The following is a 15,689-nucleotide window of genomic DNA, read 5'->3' as shown; positions in this document are numbered from 1 at the left end:
ATGGATTCACGCAACGTGTACTGCAGAGCCGTTGTGTCGTATCAATTGAGTCGTGTGCCATCCAAACCGTTTTATCAATAAATCAGCACCCACCGTTTCACCCACCAGAAATGATCATAACTTCCATCACCTCCAAGGGAGTGGAGACTTCGACCTAGCACCCACGAATATGTCGGCATTCGTCGATAAGTGCACTTGACAAGTGGTGGAGTCCCTCTATTTTCAGACGCCAGTGATTCGGACCTTGGATTGGTGGCCGCTACTAGTGAACCATGTTTGATTGACAGCTGTCAGTGGATGATCTGAATCGCCAATCACAATGTCACAGAAGAGAACCATTTCACCTCCCTAGTAGCATCGTACTTGCGAACAGCTCCACGAGGTAGAAGAGGGTAAGAAGAGGCAGCCGTAACCTGTCTTGTAAGTTGCTATAGCTAGAAAATTGGAAGGAACCTCAAAGTGAGCATTGATCGGTGATCAGATACGCTGATATCAGCAAGCACATGGGTTGTACATTCCACACCGACTGCAAGTACTCCTACATAGGCTGTTCGAGGCTTGTTATACACGTCACTAGCAATAATCGAATCCTTCAAAACTTCACCCGTCCCTAACAACAAAAGACCCCGCGTAGTGCCACAACCCCAATTATGACAAGCTTTCTGAGTACGCCACCAATCATTGGACCAGAAAAACAACAATATTCGAAACAATTGTACCAATTTCGGTCCGACCAGTTCCCCCTTGTCAACTGGGGTTCACCTCTTGCATCGCAAGAAGACGATAGAAATCCGCCACGAGGTATAGACTCCCCGCGACAATCACTAGCTCTTGTACCCCATCTTCTCCTTCTGTTCCTTCCGCGGTCGCCCATTTCAATGCACTCTCAAGTTGTCCCTGAATCTTGCCTTCGTCGGACGCAACCCACAACCCTACACCGGATACAGACTCACGCACGACAGCGGCGATCTCAGACGGCGGTACAGATTTCACCCAAGGCATGCCTTCCGGCGAGGTGAATCGTACTGCGGCAACTTTCGTTCGTATTGAAAGCTGTTTGCTACTTCGAGAGGCGAAGAGCGGAGATAGGGTATCCTTCGGCGTTTTGGGGGGAGAATGGGATAGGCCGAGGATATAAGTCAATCGTAATATCCGCGCTTTTGGATTTCCGTCCAACATTGTAACGAGGTTGGAGACATATGAAGCGAGGGTTTCTGATGACGCATGATTGTGTGCACCATCGACAAGGACAGTGATCGCGCGGGGATTAGATGAGGAAGCTGTGAGATGATGGAATGACAGGCGACCTCGCCAAGTCGCTTTTTTAATGCCTGTCTTTATGTTTTCCAAGACGCGCTCGCTAAAACCGCTTGGCATCCTCGATGCACACGATGGGTGCGTCATAAGTGTGGATATGACAGTCAATACGAGACTCAAGTTCTCCACTTGATGGCTTCCATTCAAATATAGAAGTGCGGGTAAGCTGTTCGGGAAAGCTGAACTGGTGAATATAATAGGTTGAGCAGGCGGAGGCCTGAATGATTCCGCATCCAGCGAGAATGTAGGCGGCAATGGACCATCTATGGTATCGTCCCACGCTCGTCGCTGCGCAGGGTGAGTTGCTATGAAGTGAGCGCCGGTCTGTTCAACGACAGATCGCACAACATTCTCGACAGCAGCGTATTTCTGAATGCCTAGGACAAAAGGCTTGTTCTTCCTCGCAATGCTTGCCTTCTCCTTTGCAATGAGTTCTACGGTATTTCCGAGGAATGATTGATGATCAAGGTCGACTGTCGTGAGAGCAGAGAGGAGTATAGATTCATCTGGTATGTAATTGGTTGCGTCCAGGCGACCACCCATGCCCACTTCAATGACCACAATATCCACTCTAAGCTTCTCGAAGACCTGCAGTGCAACGAGCGTCAGCATTTCGAAACTGCTAACTTCTGTGCCATGGGCTTGGTCCGCGCTCTCAACAGCTGCACGTGAAATACTGTATTCCTTTAGTGATACACTCTGATCATTGATCAAAATGGAGTCTTGGACGGATACTAGATGAGGGCTGTTGAATCGACCAACAGTAAGACCCGACGCAAGGAAAATGGATGATAATATGCAGGTGACGCTTCCTTTGCCATTTGTGCCAGCGACATGGACAGTGGGACGTGAATATGGAGGAAGGTGTGCTGCAAGGAGGCGAATACGCTCCAGTGAAAGTTTGACCGACATGGCCCGGGATCGTAAAACGTAAAAATCGGCAAGGACCGCGGCGTGATACAGAAATAGTAGTACAGTTTCAACTTTCCGGTGGACCTAGACTCCAACAACATGTGTGTGGCACTAGCCTGTGGCACAAGTATTAGTATCATATGGAACTAGACTCTCATGATAAATTATCCATTTATGAACGCTTGGAGATTCATTCTGAAGGTCCCCATCTGTCTCGGTATCTGCAGATCTCTAGTGCTGTGCTTTCTCAATTGCCATCGCCCGGCACGTTCACTAGATCGCCATTGATCAACTTTCCGATATGTAACACATCTTTTTGTTCAGCATGTGGAAGGGCATATATAATTCGAGTCGCCACTAGGAAAACTAGTTTTATTAACCAGGCCATCTCGTCATGTCTTCCAACGAGCTCAAGGTTTACCGTGCTTCTACCCGTCACCAGACCATTCATTAACCATTTCTTCCTATATCTAGAATATCTTAGACAACTTGAGCCAAGGGTCTTTTGACTCTGTCGCCTCAGCCACTCTCTTTGCTCTGAGGGACGACTGCACGTTCCCCGATGCGTATCAAATCACCATGGCGTTGTATGGCATCGTAGACTCAGTTCATCTCCAACGAGTCAAGCGCGGCCTCATCGCTGAGCCCTTGCAGCAGGCTTTGGCTTTGCGAGGCCTAGCATCGTTCATGCCGTTCTGGCTTGGCCGCTCCGTCTACACTGCCAGAATGGTTAACATACTGACTTCCCGCTGGCCCATCATTCGCGAATGGCTGCTTTTCCTTGGGACAGACTACGTGTACAAGGAAAGCATCGATAGAAGCATGCGCATCCTCGCCAAGCGAGCAATCGTTGACTTCTTGGGCATCTGCAGGCATGATATGCTCGGGGACTCGCTTCCTATCGTCCTGTCTAGCCCCGGAATCGTGTCTTTGATGTTCAGTATGTGGGACTTGGAAACAAAGGATCGTTATTTCAGCTCCTGCGTGCAAGACGATGACATCCCTGGTCCACCTCCGATTATCCGCTCTCCAGCCATTCTAGACTCCTGGATGTGCACGTTTTCTGAGACGGAGACCTGGAATTGGCACGAAATCATGCGCCCATTCAACAATGACGGAGCGAGGGTCGCTTCCACAGCCCTTGATCATCTAGAGCACGACCTCGCACAGCACCCCATTGATTACGACTTAATTATCTGGGATATCCACCTTTTGACCTCCCTTTCCGTAAACAACACGATCCGCATTCCATTACTTATGCAACACTCCATGCAGAAAACAGCAGGCGTTATTGCTACCATGGTATCTCAGCGGCCCCACTGTACCAAACAACGTCACTTAGTGGCTAAGGCCATTTCGTACGCATGTTGGTATATCAGGGCGTATGTGGAAGACACGGATGGACTACCCTGGATTTCCGAGGTCCTCGAGGCAGGCCTGTTGCCCTCGCTGCTAGCGGTTGAGCCTTGGGTAAGACACCTCAAGGATAATAATGACGAAGACTGGGAGCCACTCTGGCTTCTTCTCTCGACCATTTTCCCCAGATATGCGATTTTCCGTTCCGTGCTTAAAGTGATGGGTCGGTCTATCAAGGCCATAAACGCCGTTAAGGCGGTGGATAGACCAAAGCCGGATGGTCCAATGCATAAACACTGGTCCACATTGGAGACACTTGTGATGACCCGACTTAACTTGTTGGAGACTGATGACGTCGACGAGGCACATGTTGATTCTTGTCAAAGTTCAAAGGTGCTTATCACATATTCCCTATGATATTCATAGTGATTGTTGTCCAGTGCAATAAATCGGGAGCAGCAGGCACCTTCAAGCGCTGCGCTGGTTGCCTTCACGTGCATTACTGCAGTAGGGAATGCCAGATTTATGATTGGAAACAAGGCGGCCATCAAACATATTGTCGCGGAATACAAGCTCGCCGTGCCAGTACGTGTTTCATAAATTTACAATTGATGCCGAACTTCATAGATTCTTCACAGAAGGAATCATGTCCCGTATTTCTACTCGTGATCTCCGTTTTCTCGATCGCATCATTGCATCTGATCTCTCGTATCATAACGAGCGAATCTCCAAGACAGCGGCAATACATGCTCCAGGGCCCGCAGTCGTTGAGATTGATTATACCTGTATCCCTTTCCGCATTGGTGTTGGCTCTACAGAATCGCTCCCTGTGCCAGACACCTGCAAGTGCGACAGGCTGATGCAACAAAAGTGGGACACTATGGTGGAGCTGGCACGGAGCAGCAAAACGCCGGGGCAGAAGCTTTTGATTCGTGCCTTCATTCCATGTGGGTCTGCGCCGAAAGTAAAATTGCAACTCATCCCAATCAAACGGATCATCCCTGGTTATGACCCGAGCCAGGACCACGACCCCGCCGAAGCTAGTGATACGTTCGATCACTTGTATTCGTGTGCGGGGATCTCTTTTACCATCGTTGATCATTCATACCCCGTGGAGACTCTCAGGCTCATGAATAAGGACATGGACGCGTTGACTATTGAAGGGAAGGCCAATACCACTGACCCGGCCCGATCGGCTTGAGGAGTCTTGGATACATTGTTAGATGAGTCCACATATACTAAAAGCGAATTGTGTCGCACTAGCTTCTACGCAGCTTGATTGCTTTCATCCATGTCCAGTATACATTGTACCTATTTAGCGACAGACAGGGGCTCATTGTTTCCACTTAGTCAGATCATCGCATGGCTAGTCATTGCACACATGTTTACCACACCTCTCAACGTAATAGACCATCTGTCTCAATATCATCCACTTTCCACTTGTACCCATGAAAAGCCTTGATTCTCACACCCCCTACTAGTACTAATTTGTCGGCACTAAACTATTTCATCCGAGTCACTCGTAATGGAAAAAACAGACACACAAGAAAGCACGGCAGTCACTTTCGAGTGGACCCTTCGTGGTCTCAAGAATATCTTTGAGTCGAGGTAATCGCATCGAAATGCCCCCCCAGCTACTGCTGACCAGAATTGTAGCAAAGGTGAATCGAAGTCAAAGGTTACCAAGTCTGTGAGATTCGGACATGGACGCTGGCAGGTATGTACTACACTAGTACTGTATTGCCTCCCCGGTTAGCTTCATCGAATACTGTTATACAGATTCTTTTCTATGCGAACTCTGGGACGGAGGGAGGAGGGTTTGTGAGTTTGTATCTGTCCTGTGAAGTGCGTCCCATTGTTCCTGTGCCACGAACTGGTTATTGACGCAGTCATCTCTAGCCCACTGCTGAAGAAAAAGACAATGCGGTGGACGGGAAGTACGTCTTATGGAGGCTTCGGCCGACTTCGGCCGCATCCTCCCGCACACTAACCTCAGATGCATAGGTGGGTACGAGAGGGCGTCTACAAATTCAATTTCGAGCTTCGAAGGTCAGACTTTACGTGTTTATGGTTCGTCTGCAGCTGATTCTTTCCATAGTCTCGGAAAGACCGCATTATTCAATATCAAGGAAGCCCACAATCATTCGTTCTCATCGAAGGTATATTTTTCGGTTAACTTTTCGATCCATGCTTAGTTGGCTCATATAGACAGCCAATTGGGGATGGTGCGTGCGTCCCGTTATTCACGAGATATGTTAGTATATTTTCGGACAGGGCTCAGTTTGCGCGACGAGATCATGTATACTATCATTCGAATGCCGTCAAGGAACAGGACGCTTTCCTCATCATCTGCACCATCACGTCATCCCCGACCATTCCTGCGCAACCACCATCAGCAGCAGCTCAGCTTGTACCGAAGGATTTCCTGGAACGAGTAGGGTCGCTGCTTGATGATCCACTATACTCCGACGTCGAGTTCGTCCTCCCTTACCGAGGCAGGTCAAAGAGTTTTAGGTGTATCTACGCCAACAGAAAGATATTGCAAAGAGCAGATTACTTTCAGACTAGTAAGGCCAACTGGATCAGTGGAGTGTGTGGCACTGACACTTACGCCGTCCTTAGTGTTCAGCTCAGGATTCTCTGAAGCTTCTTCAGACCATGGTCAATATGATATCGATGATGGCGACGGCGCCTCAGACGATACGTATCTTAGTCGTCAGTATGATGATTCGGATGACGAAGACGAAGAATTTACGACACAAACAATTGATGAACCGAGTTTTGACGGCACTGTAGAGTTGCAGATCGAAGAGGACGCTGGACCTTCTGTGCCAGTTGCAAGTACCAGCAGCACCGAGCCAAATGTCCATTCCGTAGAGGAAGATGCACAAATGTCGAGTGGTCCGGAAGATGAACAAACACGTAATGTTCAACCCAAGTTGTCCCACCCGTCATCCCCAAGGAGCGATAATGTGGCTCTTGACACGAATGCACATAACTGGATGAAACCTACAGCACCTGCCGAAGACAAGGAGGTTACGGGACCCAAGAAAATGCGTGTCTTTATTCGAGACGTCGCATATGCAACTTACAAGGCTGTTCTCTACTACGTGAGCGTGGTTTGGGGTATATTCGGTACAATTATGACCTATGCATTCCAGATTTATACTGATGTCATTGTCTTCGCCCCTATATCCTCGTCGTTCATCTCAACGGCTCAAAAGAGGACGCCGACAATAGTGTCAACAGCGCAAGCCCCTTCTGATAGCCAGTCTAATTTACTCGACATTCCAAAAGCAGGGAGCTCGACAGAAACTCCCACCTCAAGGAGGGAGTGGATCCGAAAGTGGCAACAAAGTCATCCAGGGCGACCATCGCCTTGTTCTGCCAAGGCTGTTTATCGATTAGCAGACAGTGAGTCAATCATACGCCTTCCTAATTGTCTTCGTCATTCACCGTAATCGGAAACTATAGAACTTGGCCTACTTGATTTGAAGGAGCGTGCATACCAGGTAGTTCGTACTCTCGTACTCATGTGATTTGTATTGACGCACACAATACAGCACATTCAGAAGTCGTTCACCGTCGACAATATTCCATACGAGGTGTTTTCTCCATTTTCTGCGACCTTTTCGGATATCCGCAAGGTCCAAGTTAATTTCTTCCTTGAGCACTGGGGAGATATCCGTTCTTCAGACGCGATGCGCAGTGTGTGGCAGCAAATTCGCATAGGAAGACATCCTGGATTCGAGGAAGGTATGTACCGGGACTATCAATTTTTACGACATGAGAGGTGACGGATCATCCAGTATGGCCCTTGATTGCACAGCATCTAGAGTTTAACCCAAAGATGGGAGGAACGGGGGATGCGGAACCGACTGAGGGTTAGATGTAGGAGCAACAAGCTTGCGTTATTGCAAGGACATCATGTATACATGTTTCTGATATATTTAATGACACCTTCCCCTTGTTTTTAACGGCGAGTAAGCTTTACAGCTGAAACGTTTGACAGTGTATACGGTTTTTTGCTGATTGCCGAGATAGAAAGCTCAATGATCAGACACAGGGGAAAGCGGAATGAGCCTGTCAATAACAACGTTCGATGAGTGATAGAGGTGAACGAAATCCTAGAGCTCGGCGTAGTACCCCTGGTCATAGCAACGTGGTTCTAAATAGTCAGATAGTATTCAATTATGCGCCATTCGGTCATCATTCAACGGAGGTAAGACTGCCATAATCCGTGGCTTCCGTTCCAGACACGCTGACCGTTCCATCACGATCACTGTTTTCTTCATCTTCTTCATCGTCTTGTGGCATTCCGGTAACTGTAGACATGCTAGTACTGAACTGGAGGGCGCTTGGGCTTGGGCCAGAAAACGTTGCTGTTACTCCAGTACCTTGATGAGCGTAGATCCTTGAGTGAGAACGAAACTATGAGCGGGGTGGCGAATCACCATTGAGGAGTGAACCAAATGAACGGCTGGCGGTCGGTGCCTGTGACGCGGAGTTCGGCGTGTTCGTGGACCGTCTCGGTGTCCCAGGACGTGAAGCGGTTGACGCTGAGTCACGCCGGAGTATGTCGCCAGCGGGTCGTCGCCCTTGCGTGGCTTGATTGTAGTGGGTGGGACGAGGATGTGCAATGTCACTTGGGCGCTGAACTCCGAAGGAAGGACGTCTCCGATCTTCTGCCCCAAAAGATTGTGGACCCTGTGAAACATCGGCAGGAACAAAGAGCTGCTGATCCTCAAAGTCGCTATGAGAATTCTGGAGGACAGCGCCTGATCCGCCGTCCGCCGTCTGCGACGGAATGCGGTGGAGAAGTCCAAAACTATCAAAAATAATGTCAATCCAATGATCCGTTTGAATTATATATAAAAACAAACCCAAAAACACATCCCAACAGTCCTTCACCACCCCAATGGCGATTGGGCACTAGTACAACCTCTCTGAGATTGCTAAGAAGTGGCAGGTTAGAGCGATACAAGACACGATCTACAGCACCAGAACGTACTCGAAGTCATATGAATAGACATAAACTCGCAACGGCTTGTCAACATGCTGCGAATACAAAATGTTTAGCGGCCCAAAATAACACAAGATCCAGATGATATCATACAGCTTCCACGACATCGTAAAAATCGTTCTCCGCGGTCAATATGCCGCCGGACCATCCTATTATCCAGTCGCCGTAGGGAACGAGGCCGGCGCTTTCTGCTGGACTTCCTTCTAGAACTTCAAGAACATGCCAAACATTGTTCGTCGCATTCTCGAATTCGCACATCCGCATGCTCAAACCCAACAAGGAAGGCTGAGGAGAGTTCTCGATGTCATCTTGTGGGATAGATGCTTGTTGTGTCAAAGCCCAAGCCCGCGAGGGAACAATAGGGACAACTAAGTTTGATCACATCGTTAACGCCATAAGTGACGTGTCCTCTGAGACTAGACACACCTCGAGTTGTGCGCGTTTTACTGTTCCAGACTAAAAGATTAAGCGTCTTTTCCTCGTGTTCTTCCACTATCCTTTCGAGCTCTATAGCATCTATGTCGCTCTCAGCGTAGAAAGCATCGCTGCCATCGAAGCCAACGATGAAGTCGAAGAATGGCTCTATGGACGTCTGCGAGGCCGGTGATGAAGCAGTGACTCGTAAGACATGCAAGGCATGCGATTTTTGCGCCTGTGCTGCAGATGTCGATGATTGTCCTGCTCCCATAGAGTCCACAGAGAATCTTTGAATCTTACATCAATTGCAACAATCATTTCGAGACAGTACTTAGCACTAGATAGGTTGTTTGTCATTGTTTGCTTTTAACCCTCCTTCCTACCCAAATTTTCTTTCGCAAAGCGCGAGTCGCGTTCATTTGGGGTGTCGATACTATTTCGTCGACTGACTTCATGCGGCATGCGGTGAGGTGGTTTTTTAGTTTATGGTCGTCTGAGCTGACATTTATCTGAGACAGCTAACTTATGTTACTTTGTCGCCGTTTACTTCCTCGAGTACACACCCCGATCCGTGTTTACGCGCAACAATTATTTGGCAGCCAGATCCATGGCAAAGCTGTATCTCACTCGAGACTTGCCAATGTCACTGTGCATAATGCCTTGCCGGAGGCTGTGGAATTGGCGCCTATGCTTCACCGTACTTCCCGTGTTGAGAAAGAGCTGTTGGAAAGAGTTGCGTGCATTTCAACATGGTTACCTCCACAGGTGCCGAAGAAGTTTGCACAAGTGGAGAAAATGGTGGAAGCTCTACCCGACCCTTTTGCGGCATACGCCGAGCTGCGAGCACAGGACAGAACGCTGGCCGCGTCTTTACCGCTCCCCATTCTTGTCGCTCTCTCTCAGAAGGCCACAAAGTATGGACTATCGACTATCGTGGATGGTATTGCTACAGACTTACTGGACGGGATTATCACCACCTCAAACCGCCAGCTCCGAGTCGCTACAGCGTTGCTGGCAGCGACACATCACCATCCACCCATTCTTGACAAGCAGAAAATTTACTTCCTCCTCATCCTCCTTCGTCAATTCCATGCACTTTCTGAATTAAGTTCTGCAAATGTCTCCGCGCTAGTCAAGTGTATTGTCGACAACCCCAGCATAGATCCGTACGATGCAAAGACCACGGATATCCTCCTCCCTATTTTCCACCAATCCCTTACAAACCAATCCGCGCCAAAAGGTGCAAAGTTTATGTCCTATCGCCCTCCGGGCGATGTTTTCATAGCTTTTGGCCTGATTCATAAGTTGATCACATTCGACCGAGACAAACACGCGCTCCGCCTCTTCCAGACTCTCACCGAGACCTGCCATATACCAGTAGAAGCCTTCACAGAAGTGTATCATACGTCTGCGAAGGACAACAATTTTGCCTTTGTAGTCAGGTCGACATTGGTCAGAGCCTGTCTCCACTGGGGCTGGTACCATCGTGCACTCGATATCGTGGTCACTGCAATCCGGACTCAGGTTTCCACTGATATTGCACTCACTGAACTGGCGCTTAGCACGCTACACCTTGCTCTGCATAACGCATCTACCAATCATTTCAAGCACTGTACATGGCTTATATGTCATCTCATCAATTCCGCCGGTAGTGTTATTGTCCCAGATAGCATGGTTCGTCTATTCTACGACAAAGCCATGCACTTGCAAGATGGTCCATCCGCGGAGATTCTCTACAAGGACACACAATCCCCAAGAGTCATTCGGAGGAAGAAGTATCCTCTTCCACGAGGATTTTCATTGACGTGGCTCATGAACCATCTTATGATCACCAGCCGCAACGTACACCTGGCTCGGACATTAGCCAAGCAAGTTATCGACGAGATGGAGCCAATACCAGTGCAAGACCGGGCTCATTTCATTGCCCTCACCGCATCCCACGGTTTCTCCTCCTCTGCACGTACATTATGGGAGCGTTATTCCGTCGGAAAGGATCGCGAAGCGGTCCTTGGCAATGCTTCCTTGATGCTTCGCATGGTCAGCGTCTTTTCCAAGCTCATATATCGCACCAAGGCCGAGATAGAGGAGCCAACATCAAGTCAAGACGAGGCTAGCCCATGCACAGCTTCGACGCTCGACGAGCGGCGGAAGCTGTTGGAGCACTTGCTCCAGTTCATCGAACAGGTCGTTGGCGCTTTTCGCATGTCGAAAGGCTCTCTAGAGGAAACATCTCATTATGATCTGAGCACACTGGCTCGTGCCTACATTGCGCTTGGGCGTGTTTCCGAAGGTCTGGACATGCTTAAAGTTCTACTTAAGCGCTACGAAATTCCGGACCTCTACGATATTAACATCGCACTATCCGCCATGGCTGAACTTCATCCGAAGAAGGCGGTGAGCATCCTGAAAAAGATGGTCGATCGAGGTATACGCCCTGATGCAGTGACGTTTGGAACCATTATTCATCATGCCATCCTTCATGGCGAGATGAGGCTCGCTGGCTACCTGATTGGTCGTGCCAAAGAGCTTGGTTGCGAGGAGCTGTCAGCCAAAACCACTGCTTCGCTTATAAGGGCGAGTGTAAACGCGGACGGGGCTCCCAAGTCGATTTTGAAGGAGAATCTACAGCGCGCTTGGGAGATCATTCAATCAGGGGACGTCTCGAGCGTCGTGCACACGCCCAACACCGGGAAATACTGCATTTTTGCATCACTCCGCCTTGATGACCCCGTGATGGCGTTCAAGTTCTGGGAGATGCTGGTGAAGGAGAAGACTGAATGGGGAGACAGGAAACAGGTGTTTCAACGACGGCTTATCGCCGATATGATCCAACGACATTGCCAAGAAGGTGCGCTGAGTCGGAGTCGTAGTCGACAGATGCTTGCTCAGTTGAGGGAGAGGAGGGTACTATTGTAGATCGTCATGCGGATTGCAAATTGTAGACATAAACTATTCACCCTATATAATGACAACGAGCAGCTCAAATTGCGAGAATACCTGAGTAGCTTGGCATGAGTATCTTCCTCGTAGCAGATAGTACATGTCGCTGGCTGCCACGCGAGGAGCGAACGACCGTAGTGATACTATACAATATTTGCGTGGGTGTTGTCAAGCGGAAACGACGTTAGAAAGCAGCAGTTGAGATGAATTGAAGGGTCCTTGTGGGCGGTTGTTTGTAAGTATTATGATACTTCCTAAACTGGGGGTGCGGGCGACGGGCCGGTGAATCCATGTTGTGTGGGTGGCACACTCGCTGGTACGTCAAAGAAGCTTTCTCTAATTGTGTCTAGCTGGGAGGCGTACCTAAGCCTATAATATCTTACCGGCTGCAGCCAAGAAAAGGACACGAGAAATTACTTGAACCATTCATTGAATCACCGTGGCTACGAGAACTCGTTCGTTTCCGGTTCCGTCTCCACCAGCACCTCTCAGAGCTTCACTGTCACGCATGCCTGCTGTGCGAGCAAAAAAAGACGCTAAATCTGTCTCGCCTACATCGTGCGACGCTAATCCAAACGAATCAACAACCGCCGAAAACAGTAGAAGCCAGAGAAAGTGCGTCCGTGTCCTCATAAAGACCGATGTTTCTCCGTTGTGCTCGAAACCCCCCATCTCATTCCACTACCTCCATTGTGTCTAACCCGATTCATACAACCTTCGTAGCCGGGTCGAGCCTGATCTAGTACCATCGGTTGAAATAGCGAGCTTGTCATGTCATTTTTTTCTCTGCTTTGGTAAAGATTCAATGTTCTGACTTCAAATCCCTTTCTTCATCCAACAGGCGGCAATCTCAGAGTACGTTTTAGCGCTCATTTCTCCAAGGTTGATCGAGATTGAGTTATTCCTTCCCCTCTTTCGAACAGGCTGTGATGCTTGTAGAGCCAGAAAGGTTCGATGCGTCCGGGAGAATCTAGAAGACCCAAAGCAGTCGTGCAAACACTGCGTAGCGCTTGGAATACCTTGCACTTACGATTACCGGCCAAAAAAGAGAGGACCTCCTAACTTGTAAGTGATCCCCTAGGGCCACATTCTTCCCTGATACCAATGCTAGATCCTTAGATATCTCCGTCGTTTACAAGAAGCAGCCGCAGCCGCTGTTGCAGCTCAATCTGAGCAGAATAATCAGACAAATGATGTTGTACCAATATCGCCTACCTCTGCTAACCAATCCCTTGCTAGCCCAATACATTCAAGTTTATCCCCATTGCAGCAGCACATACAGTCCCCTTCCCTGGAACCCATCTTGGCCCCAATCCAGACTTCCGCTCCCATTGTCCCCCCATCTCGATACCCTATCGCAGCCGACTCATATCACAATCATTACTCTCCTGTTAATACGATTATCCCGACATCCACTAGTGGCGCCCTACTCCCTCAGAAGACAGACGATAATCAATCATATTCCTTTTCCGAGTCATTTGGCGGGTTTCCCGCATACAACTGGTCATATAAAAGTCATCAGCCCCTCCCGGTTCTACTTCCGAGTGTCGTACCCCCACTTTCATATTATTATCGACCTCACCGCTTGGAAGACATCGCTCCCCGGGACAGTATCTCACTCGTTATCGCTCTTTTCTTCGACTTCGTATATCCGCTAACCCCATGTATCCACAAGCCATCGTTCATGGCGGACCTGCACACCAAGAGAGAAGAACGCGACCCGCTATTTTTTGCTCTTGTCATGTCCACAGTAGCATCAACCTTGGTGCAAGTACCACGATCTTACGTGCCCATGGAGCGTTCTGTTGTGCGAAAGCTTGCGCAGAGGTGTTATGAAGCTAGCCGACATATCACTACTGCAGCCTACGACCCTCCCATGTCTACGCACGTTGTTATTCGATACTTGTGCGTGGTTCGGTTATTTTTCACGAGTACCTCCATTCATTATTCCCAGCGATACTGTCTACCATTTTTGCGAAGGTAACGATGCTGCGCAACACGCGGCCTTCGGCGAAGCGGCTCACATTGCCGTTACTCTGCGCATGCACGAGGAGTCCTCCTACGAGGGGCTTGACCCCATTGAATGCGAGGTCAGACGGCGAACATTTTGGTTACTTTTTGATGGTACGTTTTGAACTGTTTCGTTTTGCGTCGTTCATCGATGCAAAAACATCATGTTTGACTGCGGAAAAAAATTAATTTGACCTTGGGATTTGCAGCTGACAAGTCAATGTCGATTCTCTTGGGGCGCCCCATATGTCTTCGTGACGAAGATTGCACTGTTCACTTTCCGAAGGAACTCGATGACGAGTAGTAGGTCTCTTTTCTTTTCGCCCGAGAACTAACCAAGCTTATCATTTTGGTGACTTCTCCTTTGAGCATCATTCACAGTGCATATCTGCCTCAGCCGCGTGGCAAGACGGCCCTGGTCTCAGGATTAAACTACATCTCCAGGATTTTTGCACTTCTCGGTGAAATATTAGTTCGTATTAGAGTCGATAAGCGGTCACCTCCACAGGGTCAATTTGCAACGGCGAGACTGGAGGAGGTCCAATCGTTGCATTCGCGTATCATGGGGGCTCTCATGCACACACCAGAGCCCCTGAGGCTGAAACAAACCCGTCGACACAGCCGCCTTCCAGCGGAGTGCGGTGGCGCTGGGTTCAGACAAGCCACGTTCGCGGAGGTCAAGGACTTCTTCGAAAACCCCAAAGCTTCACGTGCAAACGCCCTTAACCCGTTCCTTGTCATGCAGGCAAATCTTTACGTGACTCAAGTGAGTTGTCACTGTAAAACGGCGCTGTTTAAAATCCCGTTAACTCTGTTGATCAAGCAACTCGTTCGATTTGTGGTGGAGCAATACCGCGATGAATTGGTTATGGCTTTGCAGGGTAGTATTGATGAACACCAGGTCGCCGAGGATAGGGAAGCGGTCGCAAGTGACCTGCTCAATATTCTTCACAGGCAAGAACTTCTTGCATTTGACATGGTGCTGTTGAACTTTTTTCCACAGTATCCCTATCCAGTCAATCGCCACTAATGGTCCTTCACTGGTGAGAATCCTCCGTGTTGGTTTTTGAATTTATCAAGTAACATCACTGCGCCACCCAGGTGCACAAAGTGCGATTCGTCGCATCCACCTTGCTAGATGCTGTCCGGAAGGCGGAGACCGCTCCGGCATCGGCTGCGCGTGCCCATGCTTTCCTGTGTGCGTTTCGCGCGATTATTGCCGTATCGTTATCTCTCTGACACGCTTCTTAGGGGATTTCCTATCTATTCTGTCCGAAGTCGAGAGAAATTATCTGTGAGTTGCGGCCATCAGATTTCCTACGTGTGAAGTCTGTGAAGCTCATTGCTGTGTATGCCAGTCTCGACGACGATCGTGATGGCACGTCAAGTGGTGAAGGTGGCATGTCCATGATCTAGTGCTTTTTCAAAATTGGTACATGATCTATGTACTTCCTTTTGTTGCCCTTGTATCATAGATTCTCTTTGGGTTGATGTATTGTATCGCTGGACTCATCTATTCATACACACCAGTGTTCTTTCTAAACTTATTGATATTCGTTCAGTTAGGCTGTCAGCTCTCTCCCAAGCTTGCTATCTTTAGTATTAGAATTCTAAGCAATCATACCACATTCGTGATTGGCATACGGATGCCAATGGTCCATTTCCAGAATCATGACACCAGATCTCGAATGTCATGGTGCTAATTTAAGTGAAC

The 15,689-nt window shown here is 48.8% G+C and overlaps 6 protein-coding genes across 6 annotated transcripts; 4 read left to right on the top strand and 2 right to left on the bottom strand.

Annotated features, from left to right (window-relative positions):
- Positions 1-368: 368 nt before the first annotated feature.
- DFJ58DRAFT_761162 (Mur ligase) lies at positions 369-2,338 on the bottom strand. Its single transcript, XM_041388470.1, has 2 exons — positions 482-2,338; positions 369-420 (listed from the first exon to the last, which is right to left on the bottom strand). The coding sequence occupies exon 1, from the start codon at positions 2,227-2,229 to the stop codon at positions 748-750; it is 1,482 nt and encodes a 493-aa protein (XP_041249482.1). The 5' UTR covers positions 2,230-2,338; the 3' UTR covers positions 369-420; positions 482-747.
- Positions 2,336-4,974, top strand: DFJ58DRAFT_761160 (uncharacterized protein). Its single transcript, XM_041388469.1, has 4 exons — positions 2,336-2,644; positions 2,704-3,978; positions 4,026-4,170; positions 4,224-4,974. The coding sequence occupies exons 1-4, from the start codon at positions 2,624-2,626 to the stop codon at positions 4,784-4,786; spliced, it is 2,004 nt and encodes a 667-aa protein (XP_041249481.1). The 5' UTR covers positions 2,336-2,623; the 3' UTR covers positions 4,787-4,974.
- A 136-nt stretch (positions 4,975-5,110) lies between these two features.
- Positions 5,111-7,879, top strand: DFJ58DRAFT_887556 (uncharacterized protein; the record flags this gene model as incomplete). Its single annotated transcript, XM_041394676.1, has 12 exons — positions 5,111-5,193; positions 5,242-5,302; positions 5,365-5,430; positions 5,485-5,522; positions 5,590-5,634; positions 5,684-5,744; positions 5,794-5,810; positions 5,860-6,152; positions 6,208-6,999; positions 7,060-7,097; positions 7,149-7,341; positions 7,395-7,879. 12 exons carry the CDS (start codon positions 5,111-5,113, stop codon positions 7,472-7,474), a joined length of 1,767 nt encoding a protein of 588 aa, XP_041249480.1. The 3' UTR covers positions 7,475-7,879.
- DFJ58DRAFT_696452 (GRASP55/65 PDZ-like domain-containing protein) lies at positions 7,795-9,319 on the bottom strand (the record flags this gene model as incomplete). The annotated part of the gene is made up of 6 exons (XM_041383479.1): positions 9,035-9,319; positions 8,702-8,976; positions 8,597-8,643; positions 8,469-8,540; positions 8,040-8,413; positions 7,795-7,982 (listed from the first exon to the last, which is right to left on the bottom strand). The coding sequence occupies exons 1-6, from the start codon at positions 9,294-9,296 to the stop codon at positions 7,795-7,797; spliced, it is 1,218 nt and encodes a 405-aa protein (XP_041249479.1). The 5' UTR covers positions 9,297-9,319.
- A 1-nt stretch (position 9,320) lies between these two features.
- On the top strand, positions 9,321-12,145 carry DFJ58DRAFT_696451 (uncharacterized protein). Its single transcript, XM_041383478.1, has 2 exons — positions 9,321-9,490; positions 9,544-12,145. The coding sequence occupies exon 2, from the start codon at positions 9,551-9,553 to the stop codon at positions 11,939-11,941; it is 2,391 nt and encodes a 796-aa protein (XP_041249478.1). The 5' UTR covers positions 9,321-9,490; positions 9,544-9,550; the 3' UTR covers positions 11,942-12,145.
- A 140-nt stretch (positions 12,146-12,285) lies between these two features.
- DFJ58DRAFT_903806 (fungal-specific transcription factor domain-containing protein) lies at positions 12,286-15,642 on the top strand. The gene is made up of 12 exons (XM_041394882.1): positions 12,286-12,580; positions 12,807-12,820; positions 12,889-13,030; positions 13,085-13,870; positions 13,920-14,089; positions 14,185-14,278; positions 14,345-14,741; positions 14,799-14,929; positions 14,979-15,018; positions 15,077-15,173; positions 15,227-15,269; positions 15,334-15,642. Exons 1-12 carry the CDS (start codon positions 12,474-12,476, stop codon positions 15,389-15,391), a joined length of 2,079 nt encoding a protein of 692 aa, XP_041249477.1. The 5' UTR covers positions 12,286-12,473; the 3' UTR covers positions 15,392-15,642.
- The last annotated feature ends 47 nt before the right edge of the window (positions 15,643-15,689 follow it).

This window comes from Suillus subalutaceus (genome assembly GCF_016647625.1).
Source record: "Suillus subalutaceus strain FC151 chromosome Unknown DFJ58scaffold_7, whole genome shotgun sequence".
Classification (NCBI taxonomy): domain Eukaryota; kingdom Fungi; phylum Basidiomycota; class Agaricomycetes; order Boletales; family Suillaceae; genus Suillus; species Suillus subalutaceus.
This window is presented reverse-complemented; position numbering and strand designations above follow the sequence as displayed.

What these genes read in the sequence shown, in the direction of transcription:
- DFJ58DRAFT_761162 (XM_041388470.1), bottom strand. Translation starts at nt 2,229, where the DNA reads ATGTCGGTCAAACTTTCACTGGAGCGTATTCGCCTCCTTGCAGCACAC.
- DFJ58DRAFT_761160 (XM_041388469.1), top strand. Translation starts at nt 2,624, where the DNA reads ATGTCTTCCAACGAGCTCAAG. An exon ending in TGTCTTCCAACGAGCTCAAG is followed by an intron (nt 2,645 to 2,703) that starts GTTTACCGTGCT and finishes TCCTATATCTAG; the next exon opens with AATATCTTAGACAACTTGAG. An exon ending in AATACAAGCTCGCCGTGCCA is followed by an intron (nt 4,171 to 4,223) that starts GTACGTGTTTCA and finishes GATTCTTCACAG; the next exon opens with AAGGAATCATGTCCCGTATT.
- DFJ58DRAFT_696451 (XM_041383478.1), top strand. Translation starts at nt 9,551, where the DNA reads ATGTTACTTTGTCGCCGTTTACTTCCTCGAGTACACACCCCGATCCGT.
- DFJ58DRAFT_903806 (XM_041394882.1), top strand. Translation starts at nt 12,474, where the DNA reads ATGCCTGCTGTGCGAGCAAAAAAAGACGCTAAATCTGTCTCGCCTACA. An exon ending in AAGAGAGGACCTCCTAACTT is followed by an intron (nt 13,031 to 13,084) that starts GTAAGTGATCCC and finishes CTAGATCCTTAG; the next exon opens with ATATCTCCGTCGTTTACAAG. An exon ending in ATTTTGGTTACTTTTTGATG is followed by an intron (nt 14,090 to 14,184) that starts GTACGTTTTGAA and finishes TGGGATTTGCAG; the next exon opens with CTGACAAGTCAATGTCGATT.